We start from the raw sequence: 23,064 nt of genomic DNA, 5'->3' as shown, positions 1-23,064 counted from the left end.
AAATTTGTTTCTAACAATTTTACTTACAAAATTAGAAGTTTAGGAATTCACGCACCTGTGAGAATGAGTCTGGCACTGGAAGAAGCAGAACCTATAGGATTTGTAGCTGTGCAAGAATATTGGCCTGCAAAACTCCGATCAGTTTGGAAAATGTTTAGAGTGGCCACATTATCTAAAAATGATGCTTGTACGTTGGGGCTGTCTTTCACTGGCCTGCCATCTTTAAACCAAGACACTGAGATAGGTTCTGACCCACTGATGGCACACTCAAAAACAACTGGCAGCCCAACTGTTTCCTGAACATCTCGCAACTGTCGAGAAAATGATGGTGGAAGTTTTTGCTCTGTAGGAAGAGAATTAAAAGTAATAAATACTTCTGGACATTTTGAATTTATTTAATATTCTTCTCACAATTATTGTTACCTAGATAATGGAACTTCAATAAAAATATCAGGATATCAGGAGGTATTCACAACTCTTAAATTAACTTGGACTCAGGGAAAAGCAGGTAAATTTTTGGAGCAAAAGTTTTAATTTGATGGCATGCTGATGCATGGCATGGAGAAGGGAATGGCAACCCACTCCAGTATTCTTGTCTGGAGAATCCCATGGACAGAGGAGCCTGGTGGGCTACAGTTCGTGGGGTTGCAAAGAGTCAGACACGACTGAGTGACTGACACTGATGCGTGGTAGGTGTAAAAATATGTAAGCCAATAGAAAAACTGATTAGTTTAAGGTATATTTCTGGCATGTAGCAGATTCTCTTACTTTTTAAGACTGCTTTCCAGCAATCTGAATGAGACACTCAGGGAGTAGGGATTTAAAAATATGGTTATCTGTTTTTCTTAAAGATTTAATTATAGAGGCAAATGATGACTTGATCCTTCTAACTGAAGATTTAGTCATTTTTATTTCTCTCTGTAAAGGTGATTGAAAAAGATAATCTAATTTGTAGGTAGAACTACTTAAGCAGAAAACTTTGCATTTGGAAAGATTTCCCCAAAAAGAAAACCCTCATCAGATATTTTAAATCTTGTTCAAAAGAAACACATTCATTCACTTTAAAAATATTGCAATCACCTTGAACAGTCAGGAAAGTTGACGAAGAAACTTCTCCCACACTGTTTTCAGCTCGGCAGATATATTCTCCGCTGTCATTACTATCCACCTGGTTGAAAACCAATGTAGCAACGTTGTTCCTAAAATGCATCTTGTAGGTAGCAGTAGGTCTCAATTTTGTATCTCCTTTAAACCAGGACACAGCAATTTCAGGGGTCCCACCAAGCTGGCATTGTAAAGAGGCAGAATCTCCAACAGTCACCTTCACAGGCTCCAACTGCCTGACAAAATATGGTGGTTCTACAGCCAAGAGAGAGAATCAGTCATGAAGGAGGCTTGCCGCAGTGGCTACATGTATGCAAAGATGGGAATGTGCAATCACAACAAACCTAGTATCAGGATCTGTGCTGAACAGGAGTCTTTTCCGGAAGTGTTCTCAATGTAACAGTTGTACTGTCCTGCGTCCTCCACTGTGCTGCTTGGGATTTCCAGGATCGCAGATCTTTCAGTTGTGGTTATGTTACACCTCTGAGATGGAGTTACGTTTATGCCATTTTTCTTCCATGTCACGGAAATGGGAGGAGTTCCAGTGTATATGCCCTCTAGGATCAGAGGTTTTCCTTTCTCTATGCTGTAATCATTGAGCTTCTTTACAAATCTGGCTGGGGCTGTAGCAGACAAATTGAAAATACGATATCAAACACATATACACATGGATATGGGCATATCCAGTACTTCACCTATGTTAACTGTAAAAATGCAGAATAGCAGTCAGACAAACCTTTTACGTAGAGATGTGTTGTACAAGAAACTTTGCCAGCTTCATTAGTAACGATGCAGGTATACTCCCCACTCTGTGACGTATCGACATCAAACAACTCGAGTTCAGCAACTGAATCCTCCAAAGACACATTACATGTGTCCCCTGGTACTAGTTCAGTGCTGCCCTTGAACCAGCTAACACTGAAAGGGGGTGTTCCTTTTACAATGCTTGTGAAAGTTACGTTGGTTCCAGTTAAAACATCCATGGGGTCAGGTTTCTGAACAAAAGATGGTGGTTCTAAACAAAAAAGCACATATCAGAAAAAGGTTAACAATTTTGATTATAAAAATGTTTAATGCATAATGAAATGCGATGATATTTTACTGTATTTTTGACTGACCTCTCACAGTCAAAGGAGCACTGCATTCATCAGAACCGGCCACATTAGTAGCTATACACGTGTAGTTGCCAGCATCTGATTCTTCCAGCATGTTCACAGTTAAAGCACATGTGTTATCTGTCAGGGTGGTCTGGTATTTCCTTCCACTGCTAATCTCGTTTCTTTCATGGAACCAGGAGACAGAGATTGGAGGTGATCCATAGACTTTACACTCCATTACCACCGAGGAACCAGACAGACCATTTGTCTCTTTCAATCTTCTCGAGAACGAAGGAGGAACAATTCGGTCTGAATGTGATAAAAATCAAACAAACAAGGGACATCAGTTACAAAATGATTTGAAGAGAGAATTATTGTCTTTTTGATGGAATATCCCTAGATCCATTTGGCTCTTTTGTGGGGGTATCAAAGAACTGCCTGAGGCTTCACACAATGGAGAGCCTTGAGAATCAATGGGCAAGATGTGCTAATTGACTTAGGAATTTTGGTCTCTCTTTGCTGTGTATCATTATGTGGAGAATTATTCCAGCATAACCAACAGTAGAAAACCACAGTATCCTCATTCCTTAGTCAGGAATTAAGTTTTATTCCTACCACCCTGAATTGTGGTAATTCCTCCAAGAGAAAGGAATAGAACTTTTGGGCTTGCTTTTCTCCTATCTCTATAATGAGATGGTTGGATGGCATCGTTGATTCAATAGACATGAGTTTGAGGAAGCTCTGGGAGATAGTGAATGACAGGGAAGCCTGGCATGCTACAATCCATGGGGCTGCAAAAAGTCAGACATGGCTTAGCAACGGAACAACAGGATAGGCATATTACCTCTAATTTTGCTGTCGCAGAATGTCAGACTCATGTCACACTGTAGAATGTGGAGCTTCTCATACACATACATGTAAAGCAGGAACTATACTACGATCACACCGAAACAAAAACCCAACCAACCAACCTGAAACTTGCACTGAGGCTGTGCAGCTGTCTTTGCCCACAGGGTTCTGCACCTCAAAACTGTACACCCCACTGTCACTGGGGGCCACGTTAATGATCTTAAGGCCAGACACTTTGTTGAAGAAGCTTATTTTGTATTTGTTGTCACTTGTCAGCTCTTTTCCATCCTTAAACCACTTGGTCGTGAGTTCGGGTGTGCCAGTGACCGAGCACTCCAAGGTACAGGTGTCTCCTGTGGTCACTTTTATGGATTCTGGCTTTTCTACAATTGCTGCAGGCTCTGGAATGAGATACAAATTGCATTCAAGTGTTAAAACCCCATGGAAAAACTAAGGAAGACACAGGTACTGGTAAGTGTATGCCTTCTACTCATGATGACATTCTCTCTGCACTAACCGAGGATGGACACCGTGGCAGAACACTCTTGCATTCCGGCATCGTTTTTGATCTGACAGGTGTATTTCCCGGCGTTGGCTGTTTCCGCTCTTGAAAACTGTAGGGTTGCAGTGTTTTCTGAATAAGAGATCCATATGTTGTCACTTTCTCTGACGATCTCCCCCTTGTCTTTGAACCACACCACGGAAATGGGCTCAGCGCCCTCAACAGTAGCCTGAAGCTGAACTTCTTCACCAACGATAGTAGAAACATCACTGGGCTTCTTCACAAACCTTGGTGGCGCTGAAGAAAAGGGAGGGGGGGAGGGAAGAGATTTAAAAGGTGTGGGGTTAAGAGTATTTCCCTCAAAGCCATCAATGCCAGGAATCAAACTAGTGATCATGCACTCTTTGCATTTCTTAAAGAGGCATTTCTGGTTAGTGGGAGCAAGGATGCATTAGAGTTTTGTACTTTTCTGGCCTTGCCACAAGGCTTGTGGGATCTTAATCTCCTGACCAGGGATTGAATCCTAGGCCACCGAGTGAAAGTGTCGTGTCCTAACCACTAGACCACCAGGGAACCCTCCTAGAGTTTGTGTTAAGCAGAAGGAGTTGAACACCTTTGCCTCTCTAGCTTTCTAATCCAATCAAAATCTACTGGGAAAACTGTTTAAAAGGGTACTTAGTAGGATTTGAAATGCACACTAAACATAAAAAGATTTAGGAAAGGAGAAAGGGGGAAAGTAGAAGAGACACTAGTGGAAAAGGATGGAGCCAGAGCTGAGGGGTCAACAGAGTATTAGAGTTAGAAGGAAAATACTAATAAGCACGAGAGGCTGAAGTCACTCTAACCTTTCAGAGTGATGGAGCCCACACAGGTGTCACTTCCCACATCATTCGTGGCTTTACACTGATACTCCCCAACATCCGCAGCATCAACGCTCAGAATGTGAATACTCGTCAGGAAGTTCTCAGACATGATCTTGTACTTCTTGCCACTCCTAAGTTCTCTCTTGTCTTTATGCCATGAAACTTGAAATGGGGGAGTGCCCTGAAGCTCACATTCAAGGTGAACATCAGCTCCTTTCAGTGTTTCAATGGGATGAGGCTTTTTGCGGAAAATGGGTGGTTCTAAAGTTGGAAGAAAATCGAGTTAGAAAGAAAGGGGAATTAGGCTGTATTCTCGAAGTATGTATTTACAAGTAAAAATCAGTTGTCTAGTCCAACATAGAGAGTATCACTTCCAATTTTCTATTGTATCCTTTAAAACTTTTAGAACCTTGGAGAGTCCAACAGGGAACTGAGAGGACAGCTAGGATGTGCAAGACATAAAAGATGGGTAAATGCTACTCTCCCAGTTTGTCCCAGACAGCTAGTGGGAAGCTGCTGCGTAGCACAGGGAACTCAACTAGGTGCTCTGGGATGACCTAGAGGGGTGGGATGGGGAATGGGGCTCAAGAAGGAGGGGGTATTTGTATACTTATGGCTGATTCACACTGTTGTGCAGCAGAAACAAACACCACATTGCAAAGCAATTATATCCCAATTTACAAGAAAGAGAGCGAAGAGCTGACCTTTAACTTTCAAGGAGGTGGTGCTGCTCGTGCTGCCCGCGGCATTGCAGGCCTCGCAGGTGTAATCGCCACTGTCTTCCACACTGAGCCCGTGCATTTCCAACACTGCCACTGAGTCCACGAACGACATTCTGAATTTACTGCTCTCTTGAATTTCAGTCTCGCCCTTGTACCATAAAACTTTGATTTCTGGAGACCCTCCTATTTTACATTCGTATCTTGTAGATTCATCTTGCTTCACGATTCTTAAAGGTTCTAGCTTCTTAATGAACCTGGGCGGTTCTATGGAAACAAGAAAGAAAACACAAGGGAAGAGATGGGAAAGACACGTATAATTCAGGATGAAGGGAAAACTCAAACAGAGAGGTCTTTAGCTCTGGAAAACATATTTATTTATTTCAAGAAAGAATAGGTAAGTGAAATCTAAATCCTGAAGTAAAATGCCTTTACTTTTGTAAGCACCCACATCAAATATTATTGCAAAAGGAAGGAAGAAGAGACATTAATCCTTGTGCAATCCTCCTACCAGCAAAAGAATCACTTCTTTGTGCAAGATCAGAGGCAGAGTGTGTATCTGTTGGTGAAAGCACTCTATGGTTTACAGGGATTAACAGCATTTGATTACTTTCTTGTATGTGAACCAGTACAGGTCTGTCATTTCCTATGGCTGCAGAGATATCAGTTATGTGCCAGGAAGAGTCAGAGTAGCAAAATTGGGTCAGATATCTTAATATTTTAAAGTGCTATTTTCTCCTATAGGACTTTAATAGATATTTCTTCAACCTCTATGATAGCCCTTTGAAGTGGGGAGAGCAATACTTTCTTCATTAACTGAATCAGAAAATTCAAGTTTAGGGAGATAAAATAATTAGCAATATGTCACAGGGCACATGGGCTGCTGAATCTAACTCTATTTCAATTTCAAGTTATTTATAAACTGTCACCACAAAAAGTCTTTAAAAATGCTCTCATGAGTTAGACCAGCAGCTCACTGAGTTAATTTCTGACCACAGCAGACAGGAACTGTTTTTGCTACCTTGAGACATGGTTGCCTTCCATGATATAAGATATTAATGTACTCTCCAGTCCCCTGACTTCCACTATTATTTAAGTGAGGCTAGCAGAAGAGAAGAATTTGACACAATCTGACTCTTCTTGAAGGGCTTTATAGTTTGAGGTGAGGAACAAAACCATTAATTTACAAACTACTGTGGAAAAATATACCATTCAAGACAACTTCCTTTTATTGTCCTAAAATAGTTTCTTTCAAACTTGGATTATCTTACAATTCTGTGAAAAGTTCCTGTTCTCTCTCTAGTCTCTATTTTCAGCCATTGAAAATGGACCCTCAGCCCATGTTTGACCAGTTTTATATATATATTTTTTTAATTAAAAACTTGCTCCCATTTAGAAGACCCTAGATTTGCTGTAAACTGTAAACTATAAACTTGTAGCCTGCCCAACACCTCCCATAGAGTCTGGCCCATGAAACTGAAGTTGCTCAGTCGTGTCCAACTCTTTGAGATCCCATGGACTGTAGCCTAAACCCTAGTCCTAAACACATCTTTCAGGTACACACTTCCTCCTATAGTGTCAGAAGTTGAAATGAGCCCTTGCTATTTCACTCCAACAAGTACCTTGTACACCCAGATGAGCAGAACAAGAGTCTTTTCCGGCGACATTGCTTGCATAGCAGGTGTACTGCCCAGCATCGCCTTTCCCTATTTTGAGAACCGTCAGAGTGGCGGTATTTTCAACCAAAGTCATCTTGTAGTTGCCTCCAGGACGAATCTCTCGGTTATCTTTAGCCCAAGTGATTTTGATTGGTGCAGTTCCAGTTACGTGACATTTGAAAGAACCACTTTCTCCAAGAGCCAGATCTACTGACACAGGCTTGAGATCAAAGAAAGGAGGTACTTCATGCTCTGGAAAGAATGAAGAGCAACAGGGTGACTTCAGTTTTCGTGCTCTCAGACGTGGAGCAGACACTAAGTGGCACCAGTCCTTGGTGGTTGGGTGCAGTGAAGCTGCTTTATAACGAAGAGGTCATGTGATGAGTTACTCACCTAAGAGGATGAGCTTCGCACTGGATGAAGCAGTCCCAAGGGGATTCGAAGCCGAGCAATTGTACTGACCGACGTGGCTCTGGTCAGTTTGCAAAATCTGAAGAGTTGCTACATTGTGAACAAAAGATGTTTGCAGATTAGCATCATCTTTCAAAAGTACCCCATCCTTGTACCAAGACACTTGGAGAGGTTCTGAGCCATTGATGCGACATTCAAATGCAACCGGGAAGCCAAGAGTCTCCTGAACATCCTTCAGTTTTCTTGCAAAGGAAGGTGGAAGTTTGCGCTCTGTAAAGAAGTTATAGACAATCCTTATTTACAAGAGAGAAAACAACCATGGCGTATTTCAATCCATTAACATTGTGATGTTTTTAAGAAAATGGATCTGTCAACACACAGTGAGACTTGTAGAGAAAACCGTCATCACCTTTGATAACAAGCACGGATGAAGAAGCCACCGCTCCCACAATGTTTTCTGCCTTGCAGGTATATTCTCCCACATCACTGTGATCCACTTTGTTGATCACCAAGGAGGCAACGTTATTTTTGAACTGCATTTTATATGCAGGAGCTGATCGTAGCTTTGTGTGTTCTTTATACCAAGAAATTCTGATTTCTGGGGTTCCATCCACTTTACACTGTAAAGTTATAGGTTCTCCGATGACTGCTTCCACGTGTTCCAGAGGCTCAATAAAATAAGGCGGTTCTGAGATAGAAAGGATGATAATCAATCAGGCGCACTAACTAAAAGAAGATGTTATGAAAGAAAGAAAAGAGCAAGAAGAAGAGGTAACTGTCAACACACCTAAGACAGACACCACAGCATCACAAATATCTTGACCGGCCTCATTTTCTATTAGGCAACTGTATTGTGCGTAATCCTCTATTGTGCTGTCGAGGATTTCCAGGATGGTAGATTTTTCTGTCATGGTAATACTGCAATTCTGAGACTGTGTAAGGGCAAACTCATTCTTCATCCAGCTCACCGAGATGGGAGGTGTACCCGTAAACGTGGCCTCAAGAACGATGGGGCTTCCTGTCTCGACACTGAAATCGGCCAGTCTTTTCACAAAGGTGGCCGGTTCTATGAGGAGAAAACACAGAGGCAGAATTGACATCTTCAAGTGAAGAATCAGAAAAAATGTTAAAGATACGTGCTTTAGGAGGAAAGGGCAAACCTTTCACAAAAAGATGTGCGGTACAGGAGGCACTGCCAGCGTCGTTAGTCACGAGGCAGGAGTAGTCCCCGCTCTGCAAGGGCTCCACCTCAAATAACTCCAGTTCCGTGACAAAATCTTCCAGAGAGATGCTGCATGACTCCCCGGACACCAGCTCCCTGCTGCCTTTAAACCATTTGACCTTGAAAGGCGGGGTGCCTCTGATGACGCTGGTGAACGTGAGGCTCGTTCCAGGCAGCACTTCCAAAGAGTCAGGGGTTTGTTCAAAAGAAGGTGGTTCTAGAGACCCCAGGGAAGGGGGAAGATCAAGAGAAAAAAGGAATCCAAGTAAGCAGTGCTTTTTGCTACTTGAAGAAAAAGGAACTAAGACTACGCACGAAGACAAAATACAGAAATCCCCCACAAGGCAGGCACTAAGTCACGTGGTGGAGGCGCTGGAGAAGCAGCGGTCTGGCCCCTGAACACTGACCTTGGATAGTCAGGACCGCTGAGCATTCATCTGACCCAGCCACGTTGGCGGCCACACATGTGTATGTGCCTGTGTCAGAGGGCTCCAAGAAGCTCAGATTCAAAGTGCAAACGTTTTCTGAAAAGCTGGACTGGCATTTAGGCCCACTGACAATCTCATTGCCATCCTGAAACCAGCCCACGGAGATGGGGGCGGAGCCGGAGACTCTGCACTCCAAAACCACTGAGGCCCCGACGATGGCGTTGATGTCCTTCAGCTTGCGGATGAAGGAAGGAGCCACAACCCGATCTGTGTGGATGAAGAAGCGTAGTTTTCCATTGAAAGAGAAGCTTTATTTTTTTCCCCCAGGGAAAATGATACATTCATGAAAACCTCATATTACTCACCAGAAACGTGGACAGAAACAGTGCAGGTACTTTTACCAACACTGTTCTTCACTTCAAAGCTATATAACCCCTTGTCACTCATTTCTGCACAAGGGATTTTAAGTGAAGCCACTTTGTTGACGAATGTGATGTGATGCTTGCTGTCTGCAGCTATTTCTCTGCCATCTTTGAACCACTTGGCTGAAAGTTCTGGTGTCCCAGTCACTACACATTCTAATGCGAAAGGATTTCCAGTAGTGACAGTCATGGGTTCTGGTTTCTCAATGATTCTGGCTGGTTCTAAAAGAAGAAGTATATTGCATTGAACACAAAGTCATCTTTCAAACCAAGAGTACACTCAGTATATTACTGGGCAAGAATAATATTTGCAGGCGATGTCATAGGTCGAGCAAATGGACATTTTCCCCCTCAGGCTGCACTTTGTTACTAACCTAGGACAGTCAAGATTGCTGAACACTCTCTCATTCCGGCATCATTTTTGATTTGACACACATATTTTCCAGAGTTAGATGCCTCCGGGCTCCCAAGTTGGAGGGTTGCAACATTATCAACAAATGAAATCCTAGTGTTTTCACTCTCTCTGATGATGTCACCTTTATCTTTCAGCCAGACGACAGAAATGGGCTGGAAGCCTTCCACTACAGCCTGCAACTCAACAGCATCCCCAACAAGGGTTGAGGTGTCACTGAGCTTTTTCACAAATCGTGGGGGTTCTAATGAAAGAAATTTGAGGTTAGAGAAGAAAGATGAGACTCACAGCCAAATACATTATTGGTCAAGCAAGAAAAGATGAAAGCAAGAGGCATCTATTTTGGGGCCCATGGATACAAACCTTTGAACTTGAGAGTGCAAACACATGTGTCACTTCCCACCTCATTAGTAGCTTTGCAGTAATATTCGCCTACATCGGCGGCTTCCAGGTTAAGGATATGAAGACTTGCATCAAAATTTTTTGAGGTGATTTTAAACTTCTTGCTGCTTCGAACTTGCTTTCGATCTTTAACCCACACCACTTCAAATGGGGGAGTCCCCGAAATTTCACATTGGAAGACAACATCAGACCCTTTAAGGGCTCCTATTGGAGAAGGCTTCTGGGTGAAAACAGGAGGTGCTACCAGAAGAAAAGAAGATAAACAATGAGAGCATTTGCCTAAGAAAAGGGAACAATATGTTAGAGTCTAAATCATTCAGTGCCTGGAGTGACCATATGACAGTAAACGAACATAAGACATGACAAGTCATAAAAGCTAGTTTAAGAATTGCAAGCAAATCCCCTTCACTGGCCTTTTTGTTTTGGAGCTCAGAACACTGCTGAGAAAGAATCCAGAGCAGAGGAGAAGGAAGAAAGCAAGGGACTTAGTGTATCTAACCTTTGACGGTCAGGGCTGTGCTGCAGCTGGCGTCCCCAACCCCGTTATGGGCTTCACAGATGTAGTCCCCACTGTCCTCCGCGCTGGCTTCATTGATGGTGAGCACTGCCACCGAGTCCACAAAGGACATGTTGTACTTCCAGCTCTCATGAAGTTCACTGTCATTTCGGAACCACGAAACTTTGATTTCTGGAGAACCACTTATTTTGCATTCCAGGTGGATGGATTCTCCCTGCTTTGCAACTTTCGAAGCTTCTAATTTCTTAACAAACTTCGGAGGTTCTAATAAGTCAAAGGAAGAAACAGCTTATGTTTGTAGCTTAAGATTTTATAAATACCTAATTTAATCTTGTTTATTATTAAGAATATATGTACTTTCTGAGAATTTCATGATAAAATATATATTTTTTTCTGTTAAATAAACTTTTACTATTTTTAATAGAGAATTTAATTGACAAGTTAATCTTGTAGTCTGGATATAGAAACTAAAACATGTAAGTTAATGTATTATAGAAGTATTTGATCAAAATGATAATTCAAAATGCCATATAACAGGAAAAGAGTGAAAAAAAGAGAGGAAATGACATTTAACAAATTTCACATAAACAACACTCTGATAAGATTATACTTAGAGATACACTAATTTAAAAAACAAAATAAAAAGGGAAATAGAACTTTGATTAATGTTGCCTCCAACACTAATATACAAATTCTAATATGATCTAGTTAGTTCATCCCAAACATTTAAAAAATAAAGAAACTTTTCTGAAGAAGTTTCTGAATTATGTAACATGGGAGAGAATAAGTATTGGTCAGTGCCATGTAGAGATACCTTTTACACTGAGTTGAGCTGAGCACATGTCTTTGCCAACATCATTGGTTGCTTGGCAAGTATATTGACCAGAGTCTCCTTTGCCTACTTTAAGAATTCTCAAATGGGGAGTGTTTCCCACACATGTAATTGTGTAGTTTCCTCCAGGACGGATCTCCTTGTTATCTTTTGACCAAGTAATTCGCATTGGTTGAGCACCAGTAACATGACATTCAAAGTCAGCACTCTCCCCAGCAATAATATCTATAGATACAGGCTTGATGTCAAAGAAGGGAGATTTCTTAGGTTCTGGAAGATGAGAAGAAAAATCAACATACTTTTTGCTGTTGTTCTTTATTGACTATTTTGACTTTGACAATGAATAGGAAGTCATGGTTTGCAAAGAGAAAAAGAGTAACATGGGAACAAACCTCTTGCTGTCAGTCTAGCACTGGAAGACGCTGTTCCAAGTGGATTAGAAGCTGAACAAGAGTACTGGCCAGAGTGACTCAAGTCTGTTTGCAAAATTTTTAGAGTTGCCACATTATCTACAAATGATGTCTGTAGATTTTCATCATCTCGTAAAAGTATGCCATCTCTGTACCAGCTCACTTGGATGGGTGCGGAGCCATTCAGTCGACAAGTGAGGGTAACTGGTAACCCAACAGTTTGTTCAACGTCCTTTAATTGTCTTGCAAAGGAAGGTGGGAGCTGGCGCTCTGCAGGAAGACAAGTAATACTGGAGGCATTAGTACGTGAAACAGAAATTTCCCCATAAAGGGAAGTGTGAAGATAAGGAAGAAGAAATTCCTTAATTTGTAAAATAAGATCATCACCTTGAATTCTGAAGACAGTCTTAGAAGAGGCAGTTCCTATACTGTTTTCTGCTTTACATGTGTACTCTCCACTGTCATTGATGTTCACTTTATTAAAGACAAGTGTGGCCACATTGTTTGTAAAATAAGTCCTGTATTCAGGAGTTGGCCGTAACTTGGTATCGCCTTTGTACCAAGACACTGTAATTTCTGGGGTCCCAGCAACTTGGCATTGTAAAGAAACCGAATCTCCCACTGATGCCTCCAGGGGCTCCAGTTCCGTAACAAAATAAGGTGGTTCTAAAGAGGAAAGGTTCACGATCAGCAACTGGGATTAAAGAAAACCACACAAACCATGCCTCACGTTAGACAAATGCCAATCATTGGAGAATAAGAAACACACCTAATGTAGACACCAGGGCTTCACAAACATCCCTTCCCGCCTCATTCTCAATCTCGCAGGAATACCGTCCTGCATCTCTTTTTGTGCTGTTCAGAATTTCCAGGATGCAGGTCTTCTCTGTTGTGACTATGCTGCATTTTTCAGAGGGTGTTATGTTGAAACCATCCTTTTTCCATGTAACTGAAATGGGGAGTGTTCCCGTATAGGTACTTTCCAAAATGATGGATTTCCCTGGTTCTACCGAGTGATCACTCAGTTTCTTCACAAACACAGCTGGTTCTGAGGAGTGACAAAGCATAGCCGTTAAACACAGTAAAAACACGAACAAAGATGCCACTTAAAAAGCAGGAAGCACAATGCGCTGGAGCAAACCTTTTACAAAGAGACGGGTAGTGCAGGATGTTTGGCCAGCGTTGTTGGAAACCACACAGGAGTATTCCCCACTCTGAGAGATGTCGATATTAAATAATTCCAGTTCTGCCACAGTGTCTTCAAAATAGATGTTGCACATGTCTCCTTTCACCAGTTCTCTGGCACCTCTGAACCAGCCAACCTTAAACGGAGGGGTTCCTCTAATAACACTCGTGAAGGTGATGTTTTTGCCTGGTAGTACTTCCAAAGGTTCAGGTTCCTTCACAAAAGAGGGTGGTTCTATACAAGCAAGGAGGACAATGAAAAGATCCTGTAAGTTTCAGACTTAGTTGTGATTTTTATCAAAAAGAAGATGCCTTTTGAACGTGTCAGCAGGGATGGGCACCCAAAGAAGAACTTGTAAGAAAGGATGTGAGTGTCTGACACTGACCTTGTACAGCCAGCACTGCACGGCACTCATCAGACCCAGCAACATTAGCAGCCACACATGTGTAACTGCCCATATCTGATGAGTCCAGAGAATTGAGCTGCAATGTGCAGACATTATCTGAAAATGTAGTTTGGTACTTCGCTCCACTGACAATCTTGGTTTTCCCATGAAACCAGGCAACAGAGATTGGTGATGATCCGGCTACTTTGCACTCCAAGATGCAAGATGTACCCAGCACGCCAATGGTATCTTTCAGTCTTCGTGTGAAAGAGGGAGGAACCATTCGGTCTGCATGAGGAGAGGCAAGAGACGTGAGGTTTGGAAGAACAGCAGAGACTCGAGGGAAGAAAGCTTGTGAAAGGAATTTGCTGAAGCAATGGGAAGAACATGTCGCAACTAACCTGAAACATCGACCACGGCTGTGCAGCTGCTTTTTCCAACGTTATTTTGAACCTGGAAAGTGTATGTGCCTGCGTCCTGCTTTTCAACGGAGAGAATCTTTAAGGAAGAGATTTTGTTGTAGAAGCTAAATTTGTGTTTTTGGCTGCTGGTCAACAGCTTTCCATCCTTGTACCATTCGACTGAGAGTTCGGGAGTGCCAGCCACCTTACACTCCAGAGTGCACGTTTCTCCTACAGTAACTGTCATCGAACCTGCTTTCTCGACAATGACTGCAGGTTCTGAAATAAAACGTGATAGCCATCTGTTAAAACCTGTTAGCTTCACCTTGTCTCTACTATCAAATTCATTAACACTGTTTCTTTCAGTGATATGGATATCTTCAGGCCCTCTTTCTCTAGACCTTAAAGTGAGAATCCATAATTACATGCTGTCATGAAATTATAGGCATTATTAAGAAATATGTTTTTGCATTATTCAACTTCTGAAATAATTCAATGTCATATATTGATTTGTACTTGACCCTCTCTAGAACAAAGCCCACATGTTCCTATGAATTGCTCAGTATTGTTGCTCTACTTTAAGGAGCTAAAGACAGCTTTTTCAACGTTGTTTTTCAAACAACTGCAAAATTAAAAATGAATATGCCCAAAGATGAAAGTGCAAGTCATTCTTATCAAACTTTGATGTTTGGAGTTTTTGTCAGCTTAAACACTAACACTTGAGTAAAAAAAAATCTCCTTGTAGCATATGTTGGACTCTCACTTTTTCCATGGTTAAACAAAAGACAGTCATGGTTTTCTCTGCTAATTCATCAAGAAAATAATAAAAATGGTTAATTTTTGTTAGGATCACAGACACAGAAAAGAGTGCTTGAAAGGTCCTTTTCTATAAACCTTTGAAATAGGTGAGGATTGATATAGTTCTAGAAATTAAAAAAAGGAAATTCTACCACTATCTCTTATTAAGTCATTTCAGGGTTTGGCACCTCCTTATATCAGAGAACTACTGCACCATATTGTACCAACCTAAAACAGTCAACGTGGCCATGTTCTCCCTCATTCCACCGTCATTCTTGATTTGGCAGATATACTTCCCAGCATTAGCTGGTTCTGCTTTTGAAAACTGCAGAGTGGCAACATTTTCCACAAATGTAATTCTGATGTTTTCACTTTCTCTAACCACTTCTTCCTTCTCTTTAAGCCACTGGACAGAAATAGGCTGGGTGCCTTCTATGGATGCTTGTAACTCAGCAGGCTCACCAGCTACAACAGTGAGGCTGTTCAGCTTGGAGACAAATCTTGGTGGTTCTGAACAGGGAAAGATGGATGGAGATTGTTGGAAAGCTTGTCCAGATAATGAAAAAGAGAAAACAAACAACCATTTTGCACATTCCTGCCATTTCTGCCACATGCAGGAAATAATGCTTACCTTTTAGTTTTACAATGCAAATGCAAGTATCGCTTCCCACTTCGTTCTGTGCTTTACAGTGGTATTCACCCATGTCTGAAGTGTCAACACTAAGAATGTGAATGCTCGCATGGAAATTTTTGGACACAATCTTGTATTTCTTGCTACTCCGGAGTTGTCGCTTATCTTTGTACCAAACCACCTCAAATGGTGGTGTTCCCGAAAGTTCACATTCAATACTAACTTCAGCATTTTTAAGGGTTTCTACCACAGGAGGGAAGCTGCTAAAAACAGGTGGTTCTGTAAAAAAACAAGAATTCCTCATGAACTAGGCTACTTAACTCCATATAATGTTTTTATTTCTTTGTTTAAAAATTGGAAGAAAGAGTCAAACTACTAACACAGTTCTGGCACTATGACTTTAGTGCTGAAGAATAATAGCCTCAGAGAAGCAATAGGGCCTTTACAGAATCACTTGGCTTCACTGGCTGAGGACCCAGACTAGACCCCAGACAACCTTACTGAGCAGCTCAACGTTCTGTCTACACCACTTTACTAATTTAGTAAAGATTGATGTGAAATTGTAAAACAAAACAAAAACCAAACACACCTCTAAACCCAAGTGTAAGGATTAATATGATCTGTATGAGGTATGGGGTCCTGACTTCAGGGATGAACTTTTTTGTAAGTGCTTTACTCTCGGGATACCTGGAAGTTACCACACCATCGGTGCTCTAAGTCTTCCACATCAACAAATGAGTTTTGCAATAATTGCGTCACAATATGACAAACGTAGATTCTGTGTCAAAAATTCTGGAAAATACTAGTACTATTTACAACACGGTATAGTGATCTTATTTTAAAAACTAGGAACTAGTTTTGAGAGAGAAAAAACAATATAATGATCCTGTTGTAAATGTACGGTTAAAACCTCTATTGCTTGAAACTTGGGATATATGTGGCAAATAGTCTTTGTTTTCAATAAAAGATAAAGATCATGCTGAGGATGATGATATATTTATAAGTTGACTGAAGGCAAAAGTTCATTTTAAAATGCCTTCCTTTTTTGAGTGTTTGAAACATCACATTTGAACTGCTTGGCTCATATGTTGAGGTGATTAGAATTATGGCATTGGCATAACAAGAAAAATATCTCAGAATGATTATCTATAGGTGAGCAAATCTTAAGAAAAACATCTAAAAACAGAAATGATACTATTTGGGAAAATGTCCTATGATCTCAAACGGAAGCTAAAGATGACCGTAAAACAATGAAGAGCTCTGATAGCCAGAGGAGAAGAAGGTGGGCTTCAGGTAATGAGGAAGAGAAGAAAGAGGTTTCTACCTTTTACAATAACCTTGGTGCTACAGCTTCTGCTGCCAGCAGGATTCTGAGCCTCACAAATGAAATCCCCAGTGTCCTCAGTACCAAGGTAATTCATCTGTAAGACGGCCACCGAATCAATGAAAGCCATTCTGTATTTATCGCTGGCTGGGAGTTCATGTTCATTTCTGTACCACACAACTCTGATGTCTGGGGATCCAGTTACTTTGCATTCAAGTCGTGCTGAGTCACCTGCTTTCACTATTTTGGTCGCTTCTAGTTTCTTTACAAACTTTGGTGGTTCTAGAGAGTGAAGAAAAGAGGAGATTATGAGGGAACATAACAGATATAAATAACACAAGTTCAGTTAAGTAGTACAAGAAAGAGAAAAACATGAAACATGAACAATGCCTGGCCAATAGAAGGGTATTTTCTTGACTGGGTAGATGAATTGTAAAAGATTAGAGAAAGGACCAGAGCCACAGGCAGACAGAAACATAAAACAATCAAACTTGCACACCTGTCACAAGCAACGCTGTGGTACAAGAGTCGCTACCAACGTCATTGGTAACTTGGCAAGTGTACTGCCCAGTCTTGGAGGCATCCACTGAGTAGAGATTTAAGAAGCTAGTTGACCCTTCCAAGCCAATGAAACATTTAGGTCCAGAGGCAAGTTCCACATCATCCTTAAACCACTTGATTTTAAATGGTGGTGTTCCTTTTAGCACAGCTTTAAATTCCACCGTAGAGTCAGGTATGGCTTGTTGTCGCTCAGGTTTCACTAAGAAGCTTGGAGGTTCTACAGATTTGAAGAGAAATGCATATGATTAAATGCCTTGTAGCTGGATTATTTCAACAGTTTTAAGGACATGTAAGAAAACATTACTGAAAAGAGGTAATGACTGAATATTTCTTGAACTCAATATAGATGTGTCTAAAGAAACAGAATTATGGCGATTTTTAGTCTTAAAGGACACCAGGAAAGAGTGTTACATTTAAAAGCAACCAGAGAGAACAGCCAGGAAGAGCTTAAGAAATTCTAACCTTTTACAGTCAAGATGCCACTGCATGCCGCATCCCCTGCTACGTTTGATACTCGGCATGTGTAATTCGCAGTGTCTTCTAATTCCAGGTTGTTCACATCCAGTGATACAGTGTTCTCATGACAGACGAGTCTGTATTTTGCACTTGTAGATATTTGTTTTCCATCCTTAAACCACTGAGCACTAATAGGAAGTGAGCCAGAAACTTTGCACTCCATATGAATGGAAGAGCCTAGCACTTTATCCATTTTGGTTAACTTTTTGGTGAATGATGGGGGAATATTTTGATCTGTCCAATGCAAACAATAAAAAACACCCGTTAATCGTTGCCACTTGTTTACCAAGGACAAATATACATAAGGGAAACTGACGGGGGCCAAGAGTACAGACCTAGTACTCTCAGGTAGGCATCGCAGCTACTGCTTCCAAAGTCATTTTCCACCTTGAAAGTGTACTCGCCGCTGTCTTGCTTCATTACTGACTGAATCCTAAAACTGGCCACGTTGTTTTCAAAACTCATCGAAAAATATCTACTAGGCACAATCTGTTTCCCATCTTTAAGCCACTTGACTTTGAGTTCTGGCGTTCCGGCCACAACACACTCCAAGGTCACTGGGTCTTTCTCAGTTACATCGACAGATTTAGCTTTCTCTATGATCTGAGCGGGTTCTGTAGTAAGAATGGAAACATGGATGAGTTACACTCATAATTCCATGGAAAGGAGGTTATTGCTTGTGAAACTGTCTCCAGAGAATAACTCTGAAAGGGGTTAGCTCACACACCTTGTACTAAAAGGAAAGCGTAACACCTCTCAACTCCTGACTCATTCTTGGCTTGACACGTGTACCTCCCACTGTGTCCATTATCCACAGATCTAATTTGAAGTGTGGCCACATTGTTCACAAAGGAGATGTGAACATTGTCATCTTCATCCAGAATCTGGTCATCCTTGAGCCAGGTGATAGAAATGGGAGGAGAGCCCGCCACAGTGCTCTGAAAGGTGGCAGAACTTTTCAAAACAGTAGTGATGTTTTCTATCTTCTTTATGAACGAGGGTGGCTCTGTGATTAAAGTAGACAGTATGAGAAGAGGAAGTTTATCTGAACTCCTACCCATCATCACAAGATGAAAACTTTACAGAATTTGTATTGGGCAGCCAGCTCCTTTGCATCCAACTGACCTTTCAGAGAGACTCGAGCGCTGCAAAAGCAGCTGCCGCCTTCATTGGATACGACGCACTGGTAGTCACCAGTGTCTGAGGGGTCACATCTGTTTATGTTGAGATTAAACACTGACACTCTGTCAGTCAGGGTATATTTTTTGCTGCTCCGAATTTCCTTGTTATTCCTCAGCCAAGTGACTCGGAATGGAGATGTTCCCATAACTTCACACTCCAGCTCCACATCACTATCTTTGACTACCTCCACGGGTTTCAGCTCCCTGATAAAGGTGGGAGGTTCTAAAGATTCAAAAAGGAGACAGAGAACCGCTTACTCCAGGGAAGACCCAAGGACCAGCCAGGAGCATAGCCAGAGTGGAAAAGAGAAGCAGTAACGCACCTTTCACTTTTAACTCAATGCTGCAGCTCGCAGCGCCTGCATCGTTTTGAGCTTCACAGACGTAAGTCCCACTATTTTCCACCCTGGCCCCAGATATCTGGAAAGTGGCTAAACCATCAATGAAGGAAATGCCATGTTTCTCAACGGCTGTTATTTCGTTCCCGTCCAGATACCAAGAAACTCTGATTTCAGGCGTGCCTGTTATCTGGCATTCAAATGTCGTGGACTGTCCATTCCTCAGCACTAGCACTGGGCTGGGCTTCTTAATGAATTGAGGAGGTTCTAAAGATGGGGAAAAACGTGTGATGGTGAGCATTTTTTATACTAAAGACCAATGAGCAAAATTGTTTTCTCAAGCCCGCTCCCCTGAAGAAAATCTAGGCAAGCAAGACAGTGAGAAGATAGAGAGACCAGACCTTTCACAAAGAGAGAGGCTTTAGTGGTTGCTGTGCCAACATCATTGCTCAGTTGGCAGATGTAGGTCCCCGAATCGGCAGCTTTGGCTGAAAAGAGCTCCAGGATGGTGGAGGCGTCATCCTTCCAGACCGAGCGAGCCGCTCCGGAGTGCAACTCTTTGTTGTCTTTAAACCACTTTATTGTCATGGGTGCAGTGCCACCTACAAGTGCCTTTAACTGAACCCTTGTATTGGGATTGACATCTTGTGACTGTGGCTTTTCCAGGAAGTAAGGGGGTTCTGGGGTGAAAGAAGAAGAAGCGAAAGGGGAAAGGAAGGTTTATTGTAGAACTGATCAGTCAAGGAAAGAATTAAGAAATGAGAGAGCAGCAAGTTCTCGAGAGGCAGAGACAAAATTTGCCAACCTTTGACGGTCAGATGGCCGCTGCACTGGTTGTGTCCGGCCTTGTTAGTGGCAGAACAAGTGTACGTGCCACTGTCTGAACCTTCCAGCTGACTGATTTCCAAGAAGGCAGTGTTGTCATGAAAAGAGAACTTGTATTTTTCACTAGCTGTTATTTCTTGGTCATCTTTGAACCACTGGATGCTTATGGGATGTGACCCAGCCACTATACATTCTAAGTCGATGGAAGACCCTTTAATGCTGTCCATTTTCTTCAGCTTTTTGGTGAATGACGGAGGTATGATAAGATCTATGCAATGAAAAAAAAAAAGTCAATCTACTGATTTATACTTTTTTTCTAAAATTGAAAGAGATGAAAGAGCATAGAAATGCCCAGTTCCTCGCCATAGAAAAGCTGTACCAACCTAAGACATTAATGCTAGCCTTGCAGCTGCTCCTCCCGACATCATTTTGGACTTCGAAAGTATATTCACCACTATCTCTCTTTTCTGTAGAAATAATCTTCAGTATAGAGACAGTGTCAGTGACACTGATTTTATATTTTTGGCCCGGTGTCAGTTCTTGGCCATCTTTAAACCATTTGGCTGTAATCTCCTTAGTCCCTGAAAATTTAACCTGCAAAGTGGCAGGGTCTCCGTGGGTGACATCTATAGACACAGCCTCTTCAATGATTGTTGCAGGTTCTATGGAAAACAAAGGGATAGGTGTGGGTTGTGAATGGCTCTGGTTAAAGGCTTACATCTGCATTTTTTCCCTAGAACCCACAGTGAGCTTTCTGAACTGACCTTTTACTGAGAGTACTGCGGAACACCTTTGTATTCCTGCATCGTTTTTGGCCTGGCAAACGTATTTCCCATCGTGCTTGACTTCAATGCCACTGAGGTACAGACTTGCCACATTGTTCTCAAAGGTCATTCTTATGTTATCGTCTTCAGTGATTTCCTCGTTGTCTTTTAGCCAAGTCACCGTGATGGGCAGGGAGCCCTTCAGCATGGCCTGGAAGGCAGCGGTGCCTCCTCTAAGGGAGCTGGTGCTCTCGATCTTCTTTACAAAGGTTGGGGGTTCTAGTGGAAGAACGAATTCTCAATCAATACCGACTCGAGAGCGAAACCAGCTTAACCAAAAGCATCGGCTCCAAAGAAAAGCCAGTCCGTCACCAGCACTGACACTAACCTCTTAAAGTCACCCTGGCACTGCAGGTGCTGCTGCCCACCTCATTGGTGACCCGACACTGGTATTCACCCGCGTCCGCAGCAACAAACTTGAGGATCTGCAGGCTAACCAGCTGATCCTGAATGAAGGTTTTGTATTTCCTGCCACTTCGCAGTGTGGTGTTGTCTTTGAACCAAGTGATCTCAAAGGGAGGCGTGCCTGCCACCTCAGCCAGCAACATGACATCATATTCCTTCAACACTTCAATGGGCTTAAATTCCTTGGTAAAGTAAGGTGACTCTACAGGGGAAAGGAATTATTTTGAGTTAATGGGAGTGGAGTCGGTGCCCCGGGCCATAACTTTGGTAACTCGAGAGACAACGTGAACACAAACCTTTGACTATCAGAATGCTGCTGCAGTGGTCACTGCCAGCCTCATTTTGAGCCTCACACATATATTCACCACTGTCTTCGACAGCAATATCTGTAAGTCTTAGAACCGCGGTGGACTCCACAAAAGACATTTTGTGTTTGCTGCTCTCCTTAATTTCTCTATCATTTGCAAACCACGTTATTTTAATTGGAGGGGTGCCCGTGACTTTGCAGGCTAGCTGGGTGGTGTCTCCCTTCTTTAACAGCTGGGACAGCTCTAACCTTTCAACAAATGTGGCAGGTTCTGTGGAAGGAAGTCATTCAGAGACGTGAGAAAGAGGCAAGAACTAACAACGGTAGCTCAAAGATGTCAAGGAAATTCTGCAAGGAAATTCTGCAAACCTTTTACAAATAAGTTTGCACTGCACTCCACAGCTCCAGCCACGTTGCTGACTTTACAGGTATATGTGCCTGAATCGGTGGTTTTTACTGAATATAGTTCCAGGGAACTTTCTAAAGCTTCTTTGTTGATATAGCAGCTTCCACCAGAAACCAGCTCTTTGTCACCCTTAAACCATCTGATTGTGAAAGGGGTAGACCCTTGGAAGGTGCTCTTCAGGCACACAGTGGAGCCAGGCAGGACATCCCTTGATGCAGGTTTAGTTACAAAACTGGGTGGTTCTAAAGGAGTGTAAAAAAGAATTTGAAAGAGTTAAGAGGTGCCATTGAAAGGAAGATACCTTAATTTGAACATCATTTACATAAGAATGAAAGGCACAGTCTCCGGCCAACCTTGCACAATCAGGGCTCCGCTGCAATCTTTGCTTCCCACGGAATTCGTGGCTCGACAGGTGAAATTCCCGGCATCACTCATGTCTACTCTGCTTATTTCCAAAGAGGCTGTGCCTTCCACAAAGGCTATTCTGTATCTGTCAGAGGAGGCTACTTCTTTACCATCCTTAAACCAGGACACCCTCATGGGGAGGGAGCCAGCAATTTTGCAGTCCAGCCTGCAGGTGCCACTAACCACACTGTCCACGTTTCGAAGGGGTTTGGTAAAGAATGGAGCAATGTCTCGATCTGTTCATGGTACAAGAAGAGAAGAAAGAACAATGTGGAAAAGGGCGCAGTGATTTTAGTGTTGGTTGTCAGTTGGTTTTCAAAGGAATATGGGAGCACAGGTTTCTACGGATACTAACCTAAGACAGTGAAGGTTGTCTCACAGGAGCTGCTGCCCACTTCATTGGAAATCTCAAACGTGTACTGGCCACTATCGTGCAGTTCAGCTGAATAAAATTTGAGTTGGGCAACATTGTTTTTGAAACTTATCCTATACTTTTTACTGGGGACCAAAGGTCTCCCATCTTTGTACCATTTTGGCTTGAGTTCTGGGGTGCCTGCGACTGTGTACTCCAGTGTGGCTGGGTCTCCTGCGGTCACTTGGATCAGTTCTGCTCTCTCAATGATTTTAGCGGGTTCTACAATGGTAATAAATAGTTAGAATTCTGCAGTGTCAATTAAGGTTTCATTTTTAAAGGAAATATCAATTCAAAATGTTCCTCCACGA

At 42.2% G+C, this 23,064-nt stretch overlaps 1 protein-coding gene across 16 annotated transcripts in view; it reads right to left on the bottom strand.

The window, feature by feature from the left end:
* The window catches only part of TTN (titin), a 276,446-nt gene that overhangs the window by 178,992 nt on the left and 74,390 nt on the right, over nt 1–23,064 (bottom strand). For all 16 annotated transcript variants that reach the window (XM_055572076.1, XM_055572078.1, XM_055572080.1 and 13 more), the window contains exons 50-93: nt 22,697–22,975; nt 22,290–22,577; nt 21,900–22,178; nt 21,520–21,801; nt 21,147–21,425; nt 20,759–21,037; nt 20,378–20,656; nt 19,975–20,262; nt 19,571–19,849; nt 19,155–19,436; nt 18,776–19,054; nt 18,378–18,656; nt 17,986–18,264; nt 17,597–17,884; nt 17,073–17,351; nt 16,574–16,855; nt 15,250–15,528; nt 14,847–15,128; nt 13,821–14,099; nt 13,420–13,707; nt 12,990–13,268; nt 12,618–12,896; nt 12,236–12,514; nt 11,831–12,118; nt 11,421–11,708; nt 10,589–10,870; nt 10,051–10,329; nt 9,650–9,931; nt 9,219–9,497; nt 8,833–9,120; nt 8,364–8,642; nt 7,991–8,269; nt 7,613–7,891; nt 7,186–7,473; nt 6,757–7,044; nt 5,120–5,401; nt 4,398–4,676; nt 3,568–3,849; nt 3,173–3,451; nt 2,223–2,510; nt 1,841–2,119; nt 1,449–1,727; nt 1,081–1,359; nt 56–343 (exon numbers count right to left, since the gene is read on the bottom strand). In XM_055572076.1, coding sequence (XP_055428051.1) covers nt 56–343; nt 1,081–1,359; nt 1,449–1,727; nt 1,841–2,119; nt 2,223–2,510; nt 3,173–3,451; nt 3,568–3,849; nt 4,398–4,676; nt 5,120–5,401; nt 6,757–7,044; nt 7,186–7,473; nt 7,613–7,891; nt 7,991–8,269; nt 8,364–8,642; nt 8,833–9,120; nt 9,219–9,497; nt 9,650–9,931; nt 10,051–10,329; nt 10,589–10,870; nt 11,421–11,708; nt 11,831–12,118; nt 12,236–12,514; nt 12,618–12,896; nt 12,990–13,268; nt 13,420–13,707; nt 13,821–14,099; nt 14,847–15,128; nt 15,250–15,528; nt 16,574–16,855; nt 17,073–17,351; nt 17,597–17,884; nt 17,986–18,264; nt 18,378–18,656; nt 18,776–19,054; nt 19,155–19,436; nt 19,571–19,849; nt 19,975–20,262; nt 20,378–20,656; nt 20,759–21,037; nt 21,147–21,425; nt 21,520–21,801; nt 21,900–22,178; nt 22,290–22,577; nt 22,697–22,975 — 12,399 coding nt within the window. The remainder of the gene's footprint in view (nt 1–55; nt 344–1,080; nt 1,360–1,448; nt 1,728–1,840; nt 2,120–2,222; nt 2,511–3,172; nt 3,452–3,567; nt 3,850–4,397; nt 4,677–5,119; nt 5,402–6,756; nt 7,045–7,185; nt 7,474–7,612; nt 7,892–7,990; nt 8,270–8,363; nt 8,643–8,832; nt 9,121–9,218; nt 9,498–9,649; nt 9,932–10,050; nt 10,330–10,588; nt 10,871–11,420; nt 11,709–11,830; nt 12,119–12,235; nt 12,515–12,617; nt 12,897–12,989; nt 13,269–13,419; nt 13,708–13,820; nt 14,100–14,846; nt 15,129–15,249; nt 15,529–16,573; nt 16,856–17,072; nt 17,352–17,596; nt 17,885–17,985; nt 18,265–18,377; nt 18,657–18,775; nt 19,055–19,154; nt 19,437–19,570; nt 19,850–19,974; nt 20,263–20,377; nt 20,657–20,758; nt 21,038–21,146; nt 21,426–21,519; nt 21,802–21,899; nt 22,179–22,289; nt 22,578–22,696; nt 22,976–23,064) is intronic.

The sequence above is a fragment of the Bubalus kerabau genome, chromosome 3, assembly GCF_029407905.1.
Source record: "Bubalus kerabau isolate K-KA32 ecotype Philippines breed swamp buffalo chromosome 3, PCC_UOA_SB_1v2, whole genome shotgun sequence".
Classification (NCBI taxonomy): Eukaryota; Metazoa; Chordata; class Mammalia; order Artiodactyla; family Bovidae; genus Bubalus; species Bubalus kerabau.
Note: the sequence above shows the minus strand (reverse complement) of the source record. Positions and strands in the feature narration are given on the sequence as shown.